The sequence below is a fragment of the Desmodus rotundus genome, chromosome 9, assembly GCF_022682495.2.
Source record: "Desmodus rotundus isolate HL8 chromosome 9, HLdesRot8A.1, whole genome shotgun sequence".
In the NCBI taxonomy this organism is placed as follows: domain Eukaryota; kingdom Metazoa; phylum Chordata; class Mammalia; order Chiroptera; family Phyllostomidae; genus Desmodus; species Desmodus rotundus.
The window spans coordinates 106,253,987-106,277,039 of record NC_071395.1 but is presented as its reverse complement, the minus strand read 5'-3'; the positions used below and the strand labels follow the sequence as shown (position 1 = coordinate 106,277,039).

General features: G+C 47.8%; 1 protein-coding gene and 1 pseudogene across 2 annotated transcripts; one reads left to right on the top strand and one right to left on the bottom strand.

The window, feature by feature from the left end:
• Positions 1-5,967: 5,967 nt before the first annotated feature.
• On the bottom strand, positions 5,968-7,728 carry RAMP2 (receptor activity modifying protein 2). 2 transcript variants are annotated; one of them, XM_053911920.2, is made up of 4 exons: positions 7,508-7,728; positions 7,012-7,152; positions 6,549-6,657; positions 5,968-6,417 (listed from the first exon to the last, which is right to left on the bottom strand). In XM_053911920.2, the coding sequence occupies exons 1-4, from the start codon at positions 7,605-7,607 to the stop codon at positions 6,162-6,164; spliced, it is 606 nt and encodes a 201-aa protein (XP_053767895.1). In that variant the 5' UTR covers positions 7,608-7,728; the 3' UTR covers positions 5,968-6,161. The 2 variants fall into 2 exon arrangements, with proteins under 2 accessions (XP_053767895.1, XP_053767896.1); XM_053911921.2 differs by having other exon boundaries at positions 7,012-7,077; positions 7,508-7,717.
• Positions 7,729-13,141: 5,413 nt separating this feature from the next.
• On the top strand, positions 13,142-14,623 carry LOC112298864 (heterogeneous nuclear ribonucleoprotein K pseudogene; annotated as a pseudogene).
• Positions 14,624-23,053: the final 8,430 nt, after the last annotated feature.

The following is a 23,053-nucleotide window of genomic DNA, read 5'->3' as shown; positions in this document are numbered from 1 at the left end:
AGTATTAACTTTTGTGTCAGTCAGTTGCCATTGAAGTCAAGCGCCTCACAATTCCTCAATCTCCTCAATTCCTATAACCTTCAACTTTTCACCATTCTTCAGTCTCCTGCGGCACCTGTGGGAGCACATTCATAACTTGGATCTGTGGAAACAGCTCTGCTTCTGTGATTCCGAGCTGCCATATTTGAGCACAATCATCTCTCTCTCTCTCTCATCTTAAGTCCTCACCTTCCTGGTCTCAAGTCCGAGACCCCTTTTGGTCTATCTGACTCCTTAACCAGGCTAGACTACTCAATCCTGTCCCCTTGCTTACCTACTGCCTGCTGGTCAGTTTCCAAACCAGTATTGTTGCTCCCTGCCCACCTACAACTCCTTTGTTATCATTTCTTAGCAGGGGAATGTTACAAAAATAAAATCACCAGAATATGCTGACTGAGCCCCAAATTCCTTCACTAATCTCACTGCTGGGCTCTCAGTGCAGCAAGAGACCCTTGTCTTGTTGGGGGGGGGCTCCGCCCGCAGGGCCCCCCTGGCTGCCATGGATGAGAATAAGTCTACCAAAACATGATCTGCTTGGGGAGGAAAGGGGCCAATTTCTCAAAGGAGAAGCGCCAAGAGCCTTTTCCTCAATGGGCTTTTGTTGGGTTCAATTTGCACAGGACTACAGGTAAAGCTCATCAATCATTGTCAGGCAGTAAGGATCAAACAGTAGACTACATACAAAGAACTCTGAGGGCTTATTCTGAGTCAGTTAGCTGAGTCAGGGTCAGTTAGCTAAAGGGCTATAAAACTTTGGGAAACAAACTCATTTCATGCTTGGACCCTTATCAGAAAACTTAGGACATTCTTAGCAAAGCAAGTTTCACAGGGTTTTATGTGTTCTTTTTTAGGTCTGATCGCCCCAGGGAACCTGCCCTTTCCAGCACAGGACTGCACCACCCTCTGTCATTGTTTCAGGCTTAAATCAGGCAGGGGAAGTAAGGCAGCCAAGAGATTAGGAGACTTCTTGCAGACAGAATGAGGACTCAGGCTATGTCAAAGCCGAGGGGCAAGGATCCATCACCCCCTTTTTCTATAGCCCCCCAAATCCTTCCCTGAGGGCCTCTTCGTGACCATGCCTGTTTTAGGTCGTCCCTCCCTTGAGGAATCTTACCCGTCATTGGCTAACTGGTCAGGCTCAGGGCCAACCAGGGTAAAGTAAAGTGGGTAGAGGCAGCACCCCTGCCAGGGAGATAAGCTTTGTCTCTTTAGTGGCTTATGGTCCCAAGGTCTCTCACTCAGCCTTAGCCATGGGGCTTTACAGCTTCTGAAACCAGGCAGGGCAGTTCTCAACATTGTCTTTTTATTTTTAAGAGTTTATTTGAACTCAACTGACAACATATGTTGGGGAGCAAGACCTCAAATGCTCCTGACCCTTTGTCTTTTATTGACTCCCTGTCACATCCCTCAAGGTAACTCTTCAAAATTTTCCACACCCATGAAGCCATTCCACGTGTTCCCATTTCCCCCGTCTCTGCAGAATGTCCTTCAATTCTATTTTATGACATTGAGGCCATGAATGTGAACCTATTAATCTTTCCCTCTCCATCTGTCATCATATTTGATTCATCCCTCAAAAATTGCTCTTCACTTTTACTCCTTCCTTGTGGACTTAGAAGTGTTGTTCTTCCTTAATAAGGCCAACCTCTTGGCTTATGTTCTTGTCTCACCTTTTCAACTTCCTCCAGGACTTCGCTGTGCATCATCTTCCCTAATTTTCTTTCCCCTACCTCCTCTCTCCTAGTCCACAAATGTATGGAGGTCATCCCTGTGTGAAAATAAGTAGTTCCCTTCTAGTCCAAAAGAAGAGAGGCACCTCTGTGTTCATTGCAGTGTTATTTACACAGCCAAGGTCTAGAAACAGCCCAAGTGCCCATTGGCAGATGAGTGGATAAAAAAGTTGTGGTACAGCTTTGGGTAGCTTGGTTGGTTAGAGTGCAGTCTCACTATGCCAAGGTTACAGGTTCAATCCCCAGCCAGGGCACATACAAGAATCAACCAACCAATGAATGCATAAATAGGTGGAACGACAAATTGATGTTTCTTTCTTTCTCTCTCAAAATTAATAAATAAAAAAAGAATTTTAAAAAGCTGCTGTACAGCAGGGAGAGGTTATGGGGTGGAGAGATTGAGCAAAAAGGAGAAAGGACTCATGGACATGGGCAACAGTGTGGTGATTGCAGGTGGGGGGGATATAAGGGAACTAAATGGTAATGTAAAAAAAAACACAATAAAAAACCCCTGTGGTATATGTACACAATGGAATACTACTCAGCCATAAAAAGGAAACCTTACCTTTTGCGACAGCACAGATGGAGCTGGAGATTATTATGCTAAGTGAAATAAGCCAGTCAGAGAAAGACAAATACCATATGATCTCACTTATATGTGGAATCTAATGAACAAAATTAACTAACAAACACAATAGAAACAGACTCATAGACACAGAGAACAGACTGACAGCTGTCAGAGGGGAGGGAGGATGGGGAACTGCATGAAAGAAGGTGAAGGGATTAACCAAAAAACATATATACATGACACGTAGACACAGATGAGAGTGTGGTGATAGCTGGAGGCGGGGAGAGAGGGCAGGATGAGACTTTGCTTGAGGCAATGGGCACACGATGCCATGTGCAGATGTTTTATTAAGTTGTACACTTGAAACCTGTATGGTTTGGTGACCCAATGCCACCCCGAGAAATTCAATTTAAAAAATAGAAATTATGTAGTGTCTTTGACTTTGCCATCCTCTCAATTTCCTGTCTGATCCCTAACACCTTCATTGTGCACGGTTCCTGGTTCACAGAATGCCCAGCAAATCTTTGTTGAATGAATGAGTGAACCATTCAGTGGATAACTGTCAGGATGGGCGGGGATATCCCCCTGGCGGCCTGAGCCCAAGGGGAACCACCAATGATGGACTGCGGGCTTTGTCCCAGGAGACCAATCCCTAGCCCCCGAGGGGAGCCAATCAGAATTTGGTGCATAAAACCCCGCCATATTCCCTGCTTTGGGCGCCACTTCCCCCTCCCAGGTCTGCGCCGGGGAACCTCGCCCAGGGGCACAAACCCCAGTAAAGCTCTGTATTGACTAATTTTGTGGCTGATTGGCATTTCTTCCTCGGCGGAGCCTAAGAAAATCTTTCAATAACGACCTTTCAAAGGCTCCTTCGCTCCCACGGCACTGCCTTATCCTTGTTCTCCTACTGTCTCTCTAATCTTTCCCTTGGTCTCCTTTTTTCCTCATTCTTTTAAATGTGATTTTTCCAAAGTACCTAACCTCAGTCTTCTTTTCAATACACCTTCCCTCTTAGAACTTTCATCCCTCTCATGGCTCTCCGTGACATTTTTGTGTAGAACACTCCTAAACCTATGTTTCCAGCTCCACCCTATTTCCGCCACCACCACCACCACCCCATTTCTCACCCACGGTGAGTTAGAACAGCGTGTTCCACTCTTACCTCACGTTGCATATCCTCTTTTGCAGGCTACCTCCTCCTATTAATGGCCCTTTTCGATTATTTCTTCCTTCATTGTCTGAGTAACTGAGGTTCAAAGCCTGAGTCAGCTCTAATGTCTCCTCTCCGTCATCTGCTTCATATCCGAATCCTATTGATTCCCTCCTGTTTTTAATCATCTCTCCTACTTTTAAATTATTTTTCATTTCTCCATCCACCACACTTTTCCGTTCCTGTCCTCCCTTTCTCAAGCCTGGATTAGTACAATCGTTTCCTAATTCCTCTCCCTTTCTACTCTCCCCCCTCCCAAGGGAATGCACTCCACCTAAAGCCTATCCATGTAGCAATTCCACAAGCACTCTCTTGTGCTCTTACCTCCTGGAATCACACCTCTGCTGGATGTGACTCCTCCTTCCTTTGCACTCATACAAACATTTGGTTTGTATTCCCTGCATAACTCTCATCACACACTCCATCGTTTTTGTTTCTTTGTACATGTCAGCTCCCCTACTAGATGAAAGCCACTGAGACCAGAACCCAAGTCTTATCTAACTTATCTGTCCAACACAATATGCCATACACAGTGTCTTATGCCAGCGTGCCTTTGATGTACATCAGTAAAACTTGTCTCAGGTGAAAAACGGTGTGTCATTAGATAGACAGATATGTCCTCAGAGAATGAAGAGATACATTCCAGGAAACATACAAGTATATATCTATGGAATAGACAGGCATGTCTAGGAAATGGATATATATATATATATATATATATATATATATATATATATATATATATATTCATGAAGGCAGATATTTCAACGAGGAAAGGAAAGTTCCTGAAGAGACTTTAGGTGCCATGAGGAATAAACAGGTGTCTGTATGGAGAACAAAGTTGTTCTCTAGATAGCTTTTTAAAGATTTATTTATTTATTTATTTATTTATTTTTAGAGAGAGGGGAAGGGAGGAAGAAAGAGAGGGAGAGAAATCTTGATGCAAGAGACAAACTTCTATCAGCTGCCTCCCCTGTGCACTCCGACCAGGGACTAACCCTGCAACCCAGGCATGTGTCCTGATCAGGAATCAAAACAGAGATCTTTTGCCTTGCAGAATGGCACCCAGCCAATGGAGCCACCCCGGGCAGGACTCTCCAGATATTGTTGATGACCTGGCAGGTTTGCCCCAAGGAGAACTGGAGGTGAAGTTTCCCTGGTGAGAATTGAGCCTCACTGCCCAGGGGGCCTACAGGAGTGTCCCTACACCAAAATGGTGAGTCACAGAGACTAGGTATGACCCCAGAAAGTGGTGTGGATGAAAAAAGGGTGCTATAATAAATCATAAATTTCTAACTGGGCAGGTCTTAGTGGGTAGTCACGCCCCAGACATATAAATTTTTAGTAAAAGGTTTATTGCATTATGCAAGCTCTGTCCATTGTTCCTGTGTATCTAGGTTAACACACTTTTGAAAATGCCTTTTCAAACCCCTGCTTCTAAGACATAACCACTCTCAAAGAGCAAATAATCTTAACTCTCCTATAATCTAATCCCCACCGTGCTTTCTCCCACCTTCACACAATCTGCCTTATGTCCCTTCCTTAATTTCAAGTGCATAAAATAAATTGCAAAACTGTAATTCTTCACAGAAGCTGAGAGCTTGCTGTTGGCATATGCTGTTAGTTTGGGCACAAATAAACTTTTATAAAGATTCTCTACCGGTTTGGACATTTCTTATGTCAACAGTGGGGAAGTATCTTAATGGAGCATAAGTAAGACGCAGGAGCCTGACAGAAGGGTCCAGTTAAGAAATAGTGTTTGCCACGGAGATGACAGGTCTCTGATCTCAAGGTCCAATCTCTTGTGTTGAACTTCTTCCACCACACATCCATGTGCTGCTTTTTTGGCTTTAGTGGACGCCAGGGGGCAGTAGAGCTGTAGGCCACACCCCCAGGGGCCAGAACAATGTAGGATGAGAGCCAGGGACCTGGAGGGGGGAGTCCTGTGGTGAACCTAGCAGGGGCAGCCCCCACTGGCTTTGCCCTCAATCCCGAGGTCTTTGAAGTGGGTTCCAGTTGTTCAGATCAGGGTTCCTATTCCCAGTCTCTAGGAGTGAACGTGAATGAGGGGAAAATTCAGGGCTCCTGGGCGGTCCCCCTTCCTTCTTGTAGGAGTCACTAGGAGAGTCCTCCCTTCCCCCTCCCCCCAGGCCTCCCCAGCAGTTGTCCGGAGAGGAAGGGAGTCTCTTCCTGCATGTTTCCTGAAGCTGGGTTTGGATAGGAGCAGGAAAGGCCACACCTTGGGCGGAAGGGATGTAGGAGTGTGGCCTTGTGTGGGGGTGGGGGTGGGGCCTGTGAGGGGCAGGTAAGTGAACAAAACAGTGGGTCTCTCCATATTGTTCCAGCTCTGCTGCCCAGAGCTGAGGGCCTGTGGGAATGTCAGACCCTGGGAAGGACACAGGCCCCACTGGGGTGGGGAGGACAGTGTACAAAAGAAACCTTTTATTGTGGATTACAGAACTTGTGCCATGACCCCACCCAGCTCCATTTCCACCAATCTAAGGCTCTGTATGGGGAGCGAGTGAGAGAAGGGTGTGGGGAGACAGGGAGAGACCTGGAGGTGGCCGGAGAAAGGAGAAAGGAGTAAGGCGGCTGCTGAGAAACTCCTGCCACTTCAGGCCTGGGTCTCGTTGTCTTTACTCCTCCACACCACAAGGGTGACCAGGAATGGGATGAGGCAGATGGGGGCTATGATCATGGCCAGAAGCACATCCTCTGGGGGGTCTGACAAGGTGGTTTGCACCAAGGAGCAGTTGGCAAAGTGGATCCGGTGAGTATCAAAGATGAACTGTTCCGCCAAGGGATTGGGGAAGCCCAGGTAAAAGTGGTCTGAATTCCGTTCCAAACAACTTTGCAGGTTGCTATAAGGCCTGGGGGCAGGAGAGGCCTAGAGTGAGGGAGGGACTGGGCCCACGGAGAGGAGCACCCCACATTTACTCAAGGCACACCCACAAAGAGCAAGCCCCATCCCTGGCAAACCACCCTCCAGCACAGCCCCTACCTGCTAATTGTGGTCCAGTTGCACCATTGTCCTTTGACAGAGTCCATAAGGCTCGTATAGTTTTGCCAGCAAAGTTCATTTCTCTCGTGGTACTCTTGCATCGTCTCCCCTGTGGGCACCAATACTACACATTGACCACACCCCGCCCCTCCCTCCAAGCCCTCTGGTCCGGATACTTCCATCCAAGAGCCATTGCCTTTAAATGTAGGAACTGCCAGGACAGCCTCAGAAAGTTTCTCAAGCAATCCACTGAGGAGAGAGTCCTAGCACGAAGGTTTTAATGCCTTCCATGTGCACAGCACTTCCCAGACTGACAAGAGTTCCCACATACACTTTTTCTAGGGTCTTCTAACCCACCTATGGGCCTGCCTTGTAGGAAAAAAAAAAAAAAAACAAACCCCTCCCCACTGACTTGCCTCTCCTCTTGCCCCAGGCCACCTCCCCACAGCGGCTGGTCACTCACCTTCTGACTCCAAGCTGCTTGGGGTGGTAAGAAGCTGAGCCACAGACTCCTGGGGCTTCAGGACAGCTGTGGGCAGACATGGGAGAGGACATGGAATAGCAGTGGAGCCCGGAGGATGGCTGTAAATTGGAGGCTGAGCCCCTAGGAAGTCAAAGCTACTCTCAGATGAGACGGAGGAATAATCTACCCACGAGTGCCCCAGGGTCCAGAAGACAGGGGCTAGTACCAGCTCCTCCCACTCACATTCAGATCCCAAACCTCCTCCCTCCTCTCCAGCCCCAGACCTCCCAAAAGCTCTCCGCGGGGCTCCGCTCCAGCTTTCCCCAAGTTGGAAGCAGCTTGTGCGGCGTCCTTTACGAGGTGGGGCCAGGCACAGCCCGAAGGACAGCGCTGTCTGCACCGCAGCCCGGGGCCCGTTCCGCCCTCGGCCGTCCAGTCCCACTCCCCTCCAGGGCCTCCCGCGCTTCCCACCCGCGCCCCCGTGCGATGCGCTCACCGCCCAGCAGGAGGAGGAGGCGGAGCGCTGAGGGTCCCCCCGTGCGGGTCGTCGGCATCCACCGGCCGCCGGCGGCACTCTCTGCCCGGAGCGGGGCCATCGCGCGCGCAGCAGGCGAGCGAGGAGGGGCGGCGGCGCGGCGCCGAGCCCGGGCGGGGGCGCCTATATCCCCCGCCCGGGCCGCAGGAAGCCGCGCGGCTTCCTCGGAGGGGCTGGGACAGCGGCGGCCACGTGGGGGGCGGAGGCGACGCCCGGGGCCGGCGGTCTGAAGGGGCAGGCACAGCCCCACCCGACTCTGGCGCCCGCCGCTGCCTCCGCCTCATCGGCGGAGGCCCACCCTCTCTTCCAGCTCACCCCGCGGGGCTGGACAGCTCCCCTCGTAACCCCAGAACCCGGATCCATTTCCTGGTTTCGGCTGCGTGGCGCCTAGGACTCGGGGGAGTCTCCCAACATCCACTCCTGGGACACTAGTTGTTCGTTCCCCTTCGAGGGGAGGTGGGCAGGGGAGCAAGCTGCCCTCGGAGAGACCTGGAGAAGAGGGAGCTCAGGGGGCCTCTCGACGCTGCAGTAGCTAAGGCAGGGGGTTAGGGCTGCCCTGGGCGGTGGGGGAAGGCGTCCTGGAGCTGGGCTCAGGGTTCCCAGCTTCCCCGGGGACACCCAGTGATGCCAGTCCGCCCGCCGAAACCGGGGAGGAGAGGAGAGCCGGCCCTCCAGAGTCCGTGAAAGGCCTGGGGGCAGAGGTAGAGGGAAAACCAAAGTCTAAACGCCTCCTCCCTTCAAGGTACCTCCCGGGGCCTGGACGCACGAACGGGATTGGGGACAAGGGCAAAAGTAAGCTGATGTACTCCCAGATGGAAGGTGGCCGCAACTCTTCAGGACCAGGGTTGTGGGAAGGGAGGGGTTTAGAATCTACAGGGTGTGACTTCACTCATGAGATGGGTACATTATTATCCCTGTTTCAGGGGGAAAGAAGCTAGAGTTGAGGGGAAAGAGCCCAGCACGTGGAGTTGAGAAGCTCCAAGTCCTGACCCCATCTTTCTACTCTCCTGGAATGACTCAGTTTACCTTCGCAAATTCTTAGCGTCCTCCGTTGTAAAACAGGGACGTTCCCCTCTTCGCTCAACTATAGCGAGGATGACATATGCGAAAGGGCATTGGGTTCACTCAGTAGATGCTAGTTTCCTTTCCTCCTTTCCCAAGGTCTTGCCTAAGATCACACTGCTGGCCAGTAGCATGGGGATCCTGGGGCCCCAGGGGCCCTGACTTCTGCCACGCACAACCGTCTCTGTGGCCTGAGCCAGAGCTTCATTAGCCTGAAGCAGTGGAGGAGCCCAGGAGCTGGCTCAGCCATGACATTCAACTTCAGACACAGCTGTCAGCACTGAACTTTCCTAAATTACTCCCAGACACTGACCCCTGAACTCAGCTGCTGCTGTTGTCCAAGTTTACTGATCCCTGCCCACCACGAATTATCTTTCATGATCTCTCTGCAAAAGCTTCATCTCAGGGTCTTAAGCTCTTGAATCACCGCCACTGCTAACCTGTGGTTTTCCTCCATAGCTGGGGCCAAGAGGTTGCTTTAGAAAGGCATCCAGGGGGAGAAGGGAGGTGGCTCGCTTGGCATAAACCCCAAAGCCCTCCTGCAGAGGGTCGTTTTCTGCAATGTGCAGAAAAGAGCCAGGCACCTCGGAGCCACTTCAGCCAGGAAGAAAATCCATTCCTTCCCTCCCACCTGGGGTTGCCCTTTAAAAAAAAACAAAGAACAAACAAACAAAAAAAACATGGCTAGGAGAAAAATTCTAGGTTATAAGATGAAAGGAGGAAGCAAGGAGGGACAGAAGGCAAAACCAGCCATTTCCGCTGGGTTAGGGTCAGGAGCACTTGAGCCTGTGGTGGTTAGGACTGGGGCTGGGGTCAAGATTAAAGGTGACGAGATTTCCATAGGGTGGCATGGTAAAATGGTTAAAATCCAACATCGGTTAGGATCCTGAAGGCAGGTTCTGCCTCTGTCTGGCTGTGTAACCTTGGGCAGGCCATTTCATGTGTTTGGAGCTGAACATTTTCATAAGCAAAATGACCTTAGAATCAAAAGGAAATACACAGGTGACTTGGTAGAAAGTGTGGTTTTTAGCCTAGAGTTGGGGTTAATCTTGCACCAGGACTGGAGGCCTCCAAAGGAGAGCCTGTTGTGGTCATCCCTGAGTGTGGGAGTCCATAGCCCCCCCCCATTGCAGATCCTGAGAATAGTCTCTCCTCCTCATCTTCCCCTTCCCCCTTTTTCTTACCAGTTAGGCATTTGGATGTTTTCATTGACCCCTGGGAGCATTCTGATAACTTGGGGTCAGCTGTGGGGGCTCTTTGGGGCTGAATGGGGACTGGAGAGCACGGTCTTCATCTTCCAAGTTGCCGCAGGAGATGGTCCTGTGTTCTGCAGCAAAGGGACAAACAAGGGCTTCGTTAGGGGCAGGCTCTTTCATAGGGAGTCCCGTTTTCCACCCCTGGGAGCCCTTACCTTCCTTTTCTAAATCCATTTACACTTTAAACTGTACCACTTTTGCTATAAAAATATACTTTTTAATTGTGTATAAATACATAAGTATATACTTGTTGCATAATTTATTTTTTCTCTTCTTAAAATCATATTTTTATTTATTTATTCCCAGAGAGGAAGAGAGGGAGAAAAAAACATCGATGTGTGAGAGAAAGAAATGTCCATCAGTTGCCCCTCGCATGCCCCTAATTGGGGACCTGGCCCACAACCCAGGAATGCACCCTGACTGGGAATCAAACTGGTGACCCTTCAGTTTGCAGGCCGGCAGCTCAATCCACTGAGCCACACCAGCCAGGGCTATTTTTTCTTTTGAATCATTTAAATAATCTGGCAGTGAGTCAAAATATAAAAAGATTCAAACCTGCTCCCTTTAAGGGGGTTGCAACGATGATTGCCTCACACAAGCAGAACCAAAGGCAGCAATGCCACGGACCGGACAGCAGAGAGCAAGAGTGGTTAAGAAGGCCTCAAGGCTCACAGGTTAAAGAGCTTCATTTTGGAAAGTTTTGGAGGGGCACCAGGGGACAGGAGAGACATGAAATTTAAGGGACCCTCAAAGGACAGGACAGGATTGCTGAGTCATCAATACCTTGAACTGATTCTTGGCATGATTCGGTGTGGAGAGTATTTATTTGTCTTCTGGGGAGAACCAAGCAGGATGGGCTGAGCAGGTCTGTTGTCCTAGAGGGCCACACTTCTTCAGGGTGTAGATCCAGTGTCCCTGTTGTCGAGGTAACAGAAAAAACGTGACCACACTGAAGCCAGAATTTCCAACTTTGTCTGCAGTTCAATCTCTGTTGAACTGCAAAATATTTAAACACAGAAAACTTTATAGCCCCATTCCTTTCTCATCTCCTCACATATTTTACACTTAAAAAAAGCATAAATATGATTTAATATCCATGTTGTTCAGCAATTTCTTTTTTTGCTTAATAACATGTCTTGGATATCTTCCCATGATACCATATATAGATATGCCACTTTCCTTTTAACTGATGCACAGTGTTGTGTTTAGTCTTTTATCCAGTGGAGCCTGGTCTTTATGTTCCCTTTACACTCCCTTATTCCTCTGTCCCTGCCCCACTTCCACCCCTAGTGAAGAATATGGCTCTGGTCCAAGTGAACATTGACTTGAGGTGTCTGGCCCCAACCTAGGTTGGCTTCTCCTGTGTTGGGGACCTACTGCCATGTGAATTTCCCTTATTACAGGCCAAGGGCCATCCTGCCTAGAGCAGGGGAGAGATTTAGAAGTGCTACTTCAACCCTCAGCCTTGCCCCTGAATGCATGTACACACACACACAAATCCAGAACAGCAGAAGTGAAAAACACTAGGGGCCTCCGGCACAATGAAATTCCATGTTGAGCATCCTGGAATCAGTGTCTCTGTGGTGTAGACATTCACACATGCTGACCTCTTCCCCGGCTGTCTGCAAAATAAAGAGAAAAGCACAGAAAACGTGGGGGAGAGTCAGTGTCAGGGAAGCCAGAAGTTCTGGCTGGATGGGGCTGGTCTTTCCAAGCTGGAGAGAGGAGACAGACATCTTCAGAGGGCAGAGAGGCAGCAAGGAGAACCAAGAGGGCTGCGGCCAGGGAGACAGCTGGCTAAGGAGGGGAAAACAAAGGGATAGGACACAATTACTCATCTCTCTCTAAGCTCCTCATCTCCAGTTATGGCGCTATCAGTAGGAGAAGCACAGACACCTCTCAGAGGGAAAATGGTTATCAAGAAAACTTCGGTGTTCAGATTGGTAAAAAGTATAGAAAATGGTCAAGTTGTATTCCTCATCACCTGCAGAGGACTTAATAGTAACTAGCATTTATTGAACAATCACTATGTGCTCTACAGTGTGTTCTCTGGCACACGTGTGCTAAGTGCTTTGCACATATTTCTTTAAACCTTACCACCATAACATCAGAATTATATCATCCGTGGGTGAAACAAGAAAACAGGAGTGGTTCGCCCAAGGTCCCAGAGGTAGTATTTGGAAGAGCCAAGATTCAAACCCAGAGCTCCTTGACGCTAAGCTTCCTGTCTTAATCATTATGATTTGTCACTTCCCTATCACGCTAAATTGGAGCACTGGTTCCCTATTGGGTCTTGAAAGGAACGGAGAAGGACTGAGCTTCTTCCAAGACCAGATTAACCCTCCAGAAGTAAGATCTAACCCGAGAAACAAGATCCTGCACACAACTTACTCCCCTCCTTCCCTGACCCAGGCTGGGCCATGACATCACGCGGGGAGGCTGTTCTTTTTTTTAAAAGAACCCAGGCCAGATTTACAAGAACAACGTTCAGACAGTGTGACTGAAGAGGACGGTGGCCAAGGACCACAGCACACGCCCAGCAGTGCTTAGAACATTGCCGGTCCCTCAGCACTTGAGGCTGACTCATGGTTGCTGTCAGGACCGAACGTCAGACGCCAAGATTGCTTTTACCCTTCCTCCATTGCTGGACTGTCCTATGAAACCATCCGCGGGAGCGCTCCTGCCCTCTCCCAGCATTCCACGAGGCTGGATGGAATATAACGCGGCGATGCTCTGAGGGTGCCAGGCACTGTGCTTAACGCCTCATACAAAATGTTTCATTTAAAACTCACAACTCTATTAAATAGCAAGGCACTTTACAGATGAGGAAACTGAGGCTCAGAAAGGGTACGTAACTTGTGCAAGGTCATGCAACTAATATTGATACACAGATCCAAATGCTGAAGGCTGGCACTTTACCTCTGCTCCGCAATACCTGATGGAAGTCCACCCCTCAGCCAACTTGCTAGAGAGAGCCAAATAGGAAGGGATGAGGAAGAGTGGCCAGACGGGCACCCGGACAGGGCTCCTCATGGCACAGAGGGCCCTCCCTTCTCCTGACTATGCCTGCTTCACCTACAGACAGTATCTTTTCACATCCTTCCCCCCAAGACCTTAATGCATTAGATCAGCAATTTTCAAGCAGTGTGCCGTGAGAATTTTTAAAACATGTGGGGGTCCTGCTCTCGTTCTTTGTCTAGCTGTGACCAGTTGAGGTGGCGTGGTGGCTTGGGGGCGGTGGCCTTGAGTGCTTGGTGTGTCCACATAATCCAAGGAAATGGAAACTGAACAGCTAGAGGAAACTGTCCCCGACACCAAAAACAATGGTGCATTTGGTAAACAGCCTGCAGAAGATATGGAAGAAGAACAAGCTCTTGAAAGATGTAGAAACACTGATGAGATGGTTGAATTACACATTCTGCTTCAGAACAAGAATGCCGGGGGAGTGATTGGAAAAGAATATTAAGGCTCTGCATGTACAGACCACAATGCCAGTGCTTCAGTCCCAGGGAGCATGGGTCCCGAGCACACATTCAGCATCAGTGTTGCTACTGAAACAACTAGAGAAATGCCGAAGAAAATCTACCCCACCTTGGAAGAGGGCCTGCAGTTGCCACCGCTCACTGCCACCAGCCAGCTCCCCCTCAAATCTGATGCTATGGAATGCTTACATTACCAACACTATAAAGGAAGCAACTTGGACTGCTAATTGAAACTGTTGATTCCTCAGAGTCTGGCAGGAGGAATGACGGGGGTCAAAGGTGCTAAAAGCAGAGAAGTTTGAAAGAAAACTCGACAACAATAAAGCTTTTCCAGGAACGCTGTCCTCATTGCACTGACAGAGCCGTTCTTGCTGGGGGAAACCCAGAGAGGGTTGTAGAGCGCGTGAAGATCATCCTTGGTCTTGTATCAGAGTCTCCCATGAAAGGATGAGCACGCCCTTATGATCCCAATCTTTACAATGAAACCTATGGTTATGGTGGCTTTGCAACGATGTTTGATGACCACCGTGGATGTCCCGTGTGATTTCCCATGCGTGGGAAGACCTGGTTTTCACCGAATGCCTTCTGATCAGGGTGGCATCTGATGCCTCCATCTATTAGAGATTGTGAAGGATTTGAGCCCTCAGCCAGGACCTTCTCCCCCTCCTCCTGGATGAGGGGGCCAGGGCGATAGCAGAGCGTGGAATCTTCCTCTTCCTCCACCACCACCACCTGGAGGAGGAGATCTAATGGCCTACGACAGAAAAGGAAGACCTGGAGACCGTTATGATGGCATGGTTGGTTTCAGTGCCTGTGAAACTTGGGACTCTGCAAAGATGCACAGAGACCTGCAGAATGGCAGATGGCTTCTGAACCACAGGCTGGCTCCGGATGTGATTATTCCTCTGCAGGGGGTCGTGGCCCATATGGTGATCTGGGTGGACCTATTGTTACTACACAAGGAACTATTGCAAAGATTTGGCTGGATCTATTATTGGCAAAAAACAGTCAGAGGAAAAAACAAAACAAATTTGTCATGAATCAGGAGCTTCAATCAAAGTCGAGGCGTCTTTAGAGGGGTCTGAAGATCGGATCAATGCATTTACAGGAACACCGGGCCAGATACAGAGATCGCGGTATTTGCTGGAGAACGGCATGAAGCAGAGTTCTGGAACGTTTTTCCAAGACTAGTGAAGAACTGAAGCAGTCCTGGATCTTTTTTTTCTCTCTTAATCTGCTTCTGTTTAAGAAACCCAGCAGTCCTCTGCTTCATAGGTCTTCTGCGTTTGAGGTGCAGTGAACTCTTTGCTGTTCATCAGATGCAGGGGGTGCAAACATGAACTGAGACAGCAGCAAAGTGAGTGGATTTTAACTTTTGGTCCTTGTTGGTGGTTAAAAAGGAAAATTCTCCCTATGTAATTATTTTTTGCCTTTGTTTCTCTTTCTTCTTATTTTTTTCTGTTTTCTATTTGCCACTCCCCCCTCCCCACCCCCCACCATGTAATTATTGCCACCACTTTGCTTTGTGGTCACTTTAACATTTGGGGAGAGGTTTGGGACACGGAGGAAGAGGAACAATAGTTGAACATATTGTTCAACAATGAACAATATGCCCCAGGCATGTATTCAGAGCAGTGTGCAGAATATAATGCTCTTTTGTAAGAAACATTTTATGATTTTTAAAATAATGAACCTAAAAGATTTTTTAAAAGAATGTTTAAAACATGCAATACCTGACTATTTAGTCAGGGACACTGACCTCTTTTCCCTTAGATCATCAAATAAAAAAATGACAATGACCTGCCCTGGCCAGTGTGGCTCCGTGGATTGAGCGCTGGCCTGTGAACCAAAGGGTCACCGGTTCAATTCCCGGTCAGGGCACACACCTGGGTTGTGAGCCAGGTCCCCAGTTGGGGTTGTGTGAGTGTGAGAGGGAACTGATTGATGTTCTCTCCTTCTCTCTCTCCTTCCCTTCCCCTATCTCTAAAAATAAATAAAATATTTTTCAAAAATGACAACAGCCAACGCAACTACAGCTGACCTGGTTGAATGCCCTGTCTCAAAACCATAAATATACAGGTCATGTAATAGACTTGAATGTTGTTGGCCACACTGCATAATAAGGGTGCACGTGACTGGTTAATTCTTGTTACCAGAAATCCTTATATACAAGTATAGGCACAAAAAGCACTTGGAACCCTGACCAGGGTGATTTAGTTGGTTGGGCATCGTCCCACGAAGCAAAAGCTTGCCAGTGTGTTTCTTGGTCAGGGCACGTGCCTGGGCTATGGATTTGGTCCCCAATTGAGAGGCAACCACTCGCTTCTCTCTCGCACTGATGTTTCTCTCCCTCCTTTCTACCACCCTTCCCTTCTATCTAAAAACAAATAAATAAAATCTTTTTGAAAAAAAAAAAAAAGTCACTTTGGAGCAAAAGGGTACATAATTACTATTTTTTCATAAATCGATCAAAATTATACCTATTTTTTGTCAGATCAGCAAAACAAGTTTTGTGTGGGGTTTTTTGGTGTCATGCAGAATTTTAGTAATTAGTTTATGTGTGCCATGAGATGACAAAAGGTTGAAAATCACTGCATTGGAGGGACAGTGAAAAAAGCCAGTGACATTATGAAATAAATCATTTTCCTAGATCATGACAAAGACCCAATATATGTTAAGCAAATACGACACTAATAGTGCATGTGTGTTTAATATGTGTAGTATTTGTGATGTGTAACTATTACCGATGGTCTGTTGATTGGTTTTTGACACCAATTCAACACCAACAGAAATCTCCAATTTGGGGTGCGGTGAGAGAGGAAACTATGTGGTACTAACAGCTCCATGATAATATAGCACCACCATGAAAACAGTACAGCAGTGAGGCTGCCCCTCAGGCAGGCAGTCCATCTGCTCGGTGACGGCTTGTTCATTTGAGAGTCTTTCACCTGGGAAACCATAATCTTAAGACTTCAATGGAAAACCTCCCATCCCAGCCACCAGGAAGCTGGCTCATATAGACAGAAGTCCCCTCTCCTGGCCCCTGATTGGTCTGCCCTCATGCAAATAAGGATGCCAAATCCTCACAGTTTAATTGGTCCAAAGGCACTATGCTGATTGGTCAGAATAGAACCATTCTGATTGGTTAGAGCTCCACAGCTCTGATTGTATGGGGAAAGCTTTAGCCCTATTGGTTGAAACAGGATTCCAAGAAACCTTTATATGGGCTGGCTCATCCAGCATTAACGGTGCTGGAAGGCACCTTAAGGGTGCAGCGGCAGGCAGTAGTGCAGCAGCTCCTCCCAAAGTGCAGGTTGACTCTTGCACACCCTGCAACCCAGGCATGTGCCTTAACCCGGAATGGGACTGGCAGCCTTTTGGATTGCAGGACAATGCCAGACCCACTGAGCCACACCAGTCGGGGCAAGCTCTGTTTTCTTTATTTGAGCCCTCTTAGCTACCAGGAGCCCTTCTTCTTCTCAAGGTTCACACTATCATAATGTTATGACAGCTATATTTTCAAGATACTCTGAGTTCCTTCCAGTTTCATAATTTTGTTCTTTTCATTACATAACACTCCTTTTATTGAGAAGAATACAGACTTTTCCATCAAACGGACCTAGCCTGGGTTTGAATTCTGGCTCTCCTATTTTCCAGCCTTGTGGCCATGGCCAACATTGTCAATCTCCCCGAGTTCAATGTCCTTCTCTGTAAAATGGAGATAACAATACCTACTCGGCATCTTTCAAGGATTATACAACCTGATGTAAGCTGACATCCAATATCTATTGATTGTATGGATGCTAAAGGCTATTTGTTAAATATATAAATGAATGTGATTTATTTCTGTCTCTTTACATACAATGCCATGGATACAATCTGTATATAGGTGTATGTACTTTTCTTGCTCCAAAAGGGTTTTTGTAGCCTGCTATCCCATCCTGCCATCAAAGGGCCATATAATCAGAAGCGTGAAACCCTGCTGATAGCCAGGGAAGAGAGAAGGGGAAGTCACAGAACCAAGAGGCACTCCCCTTTCCTGTCTGGCTAGGATTTGTTTGTCTTCCCACAGGCTGTTCCTACTGATATGGAGTGTCCAGCTTTGATTGGCATCTCCAGTACAGAGGAAGTAAGGAGCCCCCTGCCTTTCAGGAGTCGCTTTTCTCTGGACTTGCAGAGTAGAGTCCCAAACACATTTCTCTTTCTGGCGCCAGTGGTGAGAGCAGAAAGCCATGGAGAGAATCCAGAATCATGATGTCAGAGTCAGAAGACCTCAGAGAAAGGAAGAGATAGAGTGGAGTTATTCAGAGCATGGATTTGGGAGTCACAATGACTGGGCTCAAATCCTGGCCACACCACTTACCAGCGAGGTGATTTGAGGCAAGTTCCAAAATCCCTTTAAGCCCTAGGTTCCTCAGCTGTTACAAATGAAGATGAGAATATTACTGACTTTATATGAAATGAGATGACCCATTATAAAGCACTCGGTACACGGCCAGGCACATAATGAGTGGTCAGTATTTGAAGGCTATCATTATTTTTCTAGTTCTGCAGTTTTACAGTTGAGGAGCCTGATGGCCAGAAAGGAAGCACAGCTCATTAACGGTCCGCCGATGAAGGCCATTTCCCAGGCAGTGCCGTGCCAAAGGCGTGTCCTGTGGGATCAAGGCCCTGCATTAACTGGAGAGAATGAGAATGGGCAGCACGACCCTAGCTGTGGGGTTGGAGATTTCAGAGTGTGTGCAAAGCAAGACATAGACTCCTCCCGCAGAATCCTCCCAAAAGAAAGTTCCTTCCTACCAGAATAATTTTTTTTTTGTGAGTTTCTGTACATGTGAGTGTATTTTTAGGGGGGGGAACAGAAACATTGAATTGCTGTTCCACTTATTTATGCACTTGTTGACTGATTCTTGTATGTGCCCTGACCAGGCATCAAGCCTGAAACCTTGGCATATCAGGATGCCATTCTAACCAACTGACCTTCCCAGCCAACACTGGAATAACTTATTTTGTAATTAACAAAGGCTAAGAAGGCCCTTTCTAATATTTTGGCTTGGAAGCTCAGAGTTTAAATTTATAACAGCCATGGACAAGGGTTTATTGTGGACCTTTCCTTGCTGAATTGAATGCATTATTATGATCCCGAAGCAACTAGGGGTCAGGAGCTAAGTACCTGGGGGTGGGTGCAAAGCTGGGTTTTTGAGGCCACAGGACAAAGTGTCCAGCAGAGGAGAGGCTTCAAAAATTGAGCCCTGTTTCCAGGCTCAGTAATGTCTAGGCCTCAGCTTGCTCTGGAGCTGCCTTTGCCTCTCAGCGTTCAGGGAGGGGTCTGGCACTTGGGCTGGCCCCACCGAGGGCTGGACAACAGCCCGAGTTTCTGGTGACCTTCATGTAGACTTTTAGGTTGTGCTTTGCTTTGTTTTGTTGTTTGTTTCCTCACAGCAGGGTGGCCTTTCCCTGCTTCTGGGTGGGAACTGGGGGAGGGAAGATGGTTTGCTCCCATCTCCACAGCTGTGTTTACACGTCCCTGTCAGAGACTGTCTGGGGTCCAGCCTTTCCTCAGCCCTTCGTGTCCCTTCAGAGAAATGTGATTTGATATCCCTGTGGGCTTTACAAGGGAGGAGCAGAATGAGTCGAGGGGATGCCACGTAAAGGCGGCTGGAAGGAAGTGAGGAAGCTTGCCAGGGAGGAAGGAATAGGGCAGAAAGCTGTTTGAATTCTGGGAAGCATCATCTCCTTCCCTTTCTATCAGTGGCCTGTAGACCAGCAGAAGACAAAAGTACACTTAGATCCTGCCTGCCCCGGAAGGAACAGAACGTGACATGTCCTTTTTAACCGCGGGGTAGAACAAGATCTCGCTTTGCAGTGAGGGTGATGCGAACGCACAGAACAGAACAGTCTTCCCTAAGGCTTCTTTGGGGCCGGTAGTCAGAGTTACAGCGCGTTAAAGCCAATAAGATCATGCTAAAATACACATAAATTTAGAAGGATTTAAGAAAATGGTCAAGTAAATAAGGCTCTCCTCCAGGGAGCGAGCTGAGCTGGTATTAATCAGGAGAGCAGTGTTGCCGGACTCTCAGCCAAGCCCAGGCGAATGGCTGCCAAGGCAAATCAGGCATCAGGTTTCAGAAATTAAACACATAATTTTATTTTTCCGCAATAGGGAACTTTCAGAAAAAGAACCAGTTCTATTAGGCTACTCAGCACACTTTGTCCAGTTTCTTTCAGCCCCAAAGGCCTCCAATTTAAGAGCAACTGGAAGCCAGAAGTGACGCAGTTACTCCTTTCTCCCATTGACTGCCCCGGGGGTGGGGCTGGGAGGAGTGGGGCAGGGGTAATGGTCCTGTTTTTCAAAGGTCCAGTTGCTGACCACTAGCCAACAGTTTTTCCACGAATTTATAGGACAAAGACCTGAAGGATTGGAAAAGAAAACGTCGTAGAGGAAGAGCTGGCCAAACAAAGATTGGCCGATAGTTTCTCATGGACCACAGTCAGCAAAGAAAGCAGCTGGTCGCAGGACAAATTCTCTCCCATCACGCTGAGGAGGACCCACCTGGCAGACAATTTCCCCCAAGGACCCCAGGCTTGTTGGTGATGCAGAAAGTTGTTTTTACAATCCTCTCGTGAAAAAGGATTACTAAACCCCGCGTTTAGTCTTATGCCAAGTGTTGTTGTGGACATCAAAAAGGTATGCAGTGAGTGCACAGTGCCCCCGGAGTTACAGCAAGAGACACCCAGGAGGGCTGGAAGGCTTCATGAGGAGGCGGAGCTTGAGCTGGGCTGCAGAGCTCTGATCTACAACGTCGACATAAATTCCCTCACCTTCCTTCCTTTCCTCCTCAAAATATTTCTGTAATCATATTTCCTTTATTATTGCAACATTTCTTTGTCTCTGCCCTCTTGTCACTTGGCGTACTCTCCTAAAGCAATGGCGCCCACTCCTGTAACCTTAGTTACCGTCGCATACGTTGATGGTTCCCAAATTCCTCTCCAGTCTCAGTCCTGACAATCGGATCTTCTGAACATCTCAGCTCACTCCCATTCTTCTTTTCAACAATTATTTATGCAGTGTAATGGAGCTCGAACATGGTCACACAGTGGAATCCTTGGGATGCTCTTAGCACTTGCGAAGCCCAGGCTGTAGCCCAGAGGAATGAATCAGACTCTCTGCAGGTGTGAAGCAGGCTGCAGTTATTAAAGTTGCCCGGTTTTCATTTCAGTGTGAGCCAAGTTTGAGAATTCACCGATCTAGAAGGTATTGGGGATGGGAAGGAACTTCACTGCAAATCACCAAGTGTGAAGGAATTTTATTTTTATTTCGCAGGTAATTGGACAGAAACGAGAGAAAAAGAGCAAAGTCAAAGTTTCCGATGAAAGGAAAGGAACACTAAATCGGGAACCCTGAGACCTTAGTTTAAGACCTGACAGAGCAATTTTTTATCTGTGTAAGGCAAGTCTTTTCACTCCTTTATGCCAGAATAGCCTTGAGTGGCGGACTGATACCCTCCCTACCTACTTCATAGACTTATTATGAAGATCACTTGAAAAATAAACATTACAGGCTTTTATAGTTATATACTTGGAGACAAATTTAAGGTAATGTTATTTTGTATTTTAAGTTTTAATTTTAACTATATATTTTGAAAAATTTTAGATTTATAAAAGAGCTGAAAATAGTAGAGACTTCCTGTATACCCTGCAGCCATCTTCCTCAAATGCTGCGGAAGTGCAACTGCCAAAGCCAAGAATTAAGATTAAGAGAACACTGGTCTGGCTGGTATGGCTCAGGTGATTGGGGTCGGTTCCTGGTCAGGGTATGTGCCTGGGTTTCGGGTTCTGTCCCCAGTCAGGGTGCCTGCAGGAGGAAAACCATCGGTGTTTCTCTCCCTCTCCTTCCCTTCCCCTCTCTCTAGAATCAATTTTTTAAAAGATTAACAAAATACTATTCACTAACTTGTGGACTGTACTCTAATTTTATTATCCCACTGGTGCACTACGCCCTTTTTCTGGACCAGGACTTAATCCAGGATCAGACGTTATGTTTAGTTGTCATGTCTCCTCAGTCCCCTCCAATCTGGGACTGTCCCTCACCTTTTCTTTCTTTCATGACCTTAACATTTTTTGAAGGAACTGGCCAGTTCATCTGTAGATTTCCCAATTTTGGACTTGTCTAATGCTTCCTCATGGCTCAATTACGTTTGTACATTTTTTTAAAGAATACTACACATGTGATTTTGTTCTCTTCTCATTGCATCGTATGGAAAGGTACCTAATAAGAATATGTTAACTTTAATCACTTGGATAAAGTGAGGACTGCCAAATTTCTCTCCTGTTAAGTTACCCTTGTAACTTGCAGGTATCTTCAGAGGAGATACTTTTTGATACAGACTAATTCGATTCTAAATGATTGGGAAAACTATTGCCAGAAATGGAGTGAGGTGTAGGACTTTGGATGGAGATGGTGGCATGGGTAAACACGGCTTACCTCTTCACACAACCACATCAAAATTACAACTAGAGCCCTGGCTGACGTGGCTCGGTGGATTGAGCGCCAGCCTGCAAACTAAGAGGTCGCTGGTTCGATTCCCATTTGGTTCACATGCCTGGGTTGCAGGCCAGGTCCCCAGTGGGGAGTGCATGAGAGGCAACCACACATTGATGTTTCTCTCCTTCTCTTCCTCCCTCCCCCTCTCTCTAAAAATAAGTAAATAAAATCTTTTTAAAAATTACAACTAAAATATAGAACAACTGTCACTCAGACCTGTCAGAAACAAGTTGAGTGGAAGTCTGGCAACTGCAGAATTAAGGAAGCCACATCCATTCAGACTGGTTGGAGGGGCAGGGACACGGTACTGGCTGGTCCCGCATCCACATGTGGTGGATAAATATTCGAGAGGGATGTATCAGGAGTGAAGAGTCCCAGCCCCACAGTAGGTCCCCATCCCAAGGTTCCAATGCCAGGAAGATAAGTCTCCATAACTTCTGGCTGCAAAAACCAGCAGGGATTGAGTTGGAAGAAAGTTTTGGAGTCCCAAGCAGTTCCTCTTTAAGAACCCAGGCACATTCTCACTGAGACTCACTATCTCTGAGCTCCAGCATCAGGATAGCAGCTTGAAAGGCACCAGTGGCATACACGGAGGAACTGACGTATCTGGCATCGAGGTGAGAGCTGGGGGCCAGCTCTCTCCCATTCTGAAAGGTGGGTAGAGGCCATTGTCCCTTTTCTGAACTGTCCCCCCACAGAACCACTGAGCCAGCAGGCTGGTGCCATACCTGAGACTCCATCAACCTGGCTAACACTGTTTGCCCCACCCTGGAGATCCCCAGAGACTCTGTCCCACCCAACTTATAGTCCCACTCAAGCTGGTTTTCCATATGAATGGCTGGTCTTGGATCATGCCTCACAACTTCCTAAATCCTCTCAAACAAGCAATAGCCAGCCTCAGTTGAGTCCCCAGTCCCTGTCCTTCTTGCTAACTGGCCCCAGACCAAGCACTAGCAGCAGCCAGCCTAGATTCATAGCTTGGCTTCACCTGGGAATCTCCAAGCCCAGCACAAGTAGCAGCCGTCTCAGATAGCTTTATAGCTCAGGCAGCTGGCCTGGGGCAGAACACAGGAGAGGGAAGACCCTGGCCCGCATCACCCAGGAAACCCCAGAGTGCCGGCACCCAGTGGACAGATACAAACCATGTCAGAGCACCACCACC

Bases quoted from the DNA above. Each gene is read 5' to 3' on its own strand.
- RAMP2 (XM_053911920.2), bottom strand. From the start codon at position 7,607: ATGGCCCCGCTCCGGGCAGAGAGTGCCGCCGGCGGCCGGTGGATGCCG. The intron at 6,658-7,011 runs GTGAGTGACCAG...TGGTGCCCACAG, and splicing joins AAGCAGCTTGGAGTCAGAAG to GGGAGACGATGCAAGAGTAC. The intron at 6,418-6,548 runs GTAGGGGCTGTG...TCCTGCCCCCAG, and splicing joins AACTGGACCACAATTAGCAG to GCCTTATAGCAACCTGCAAA.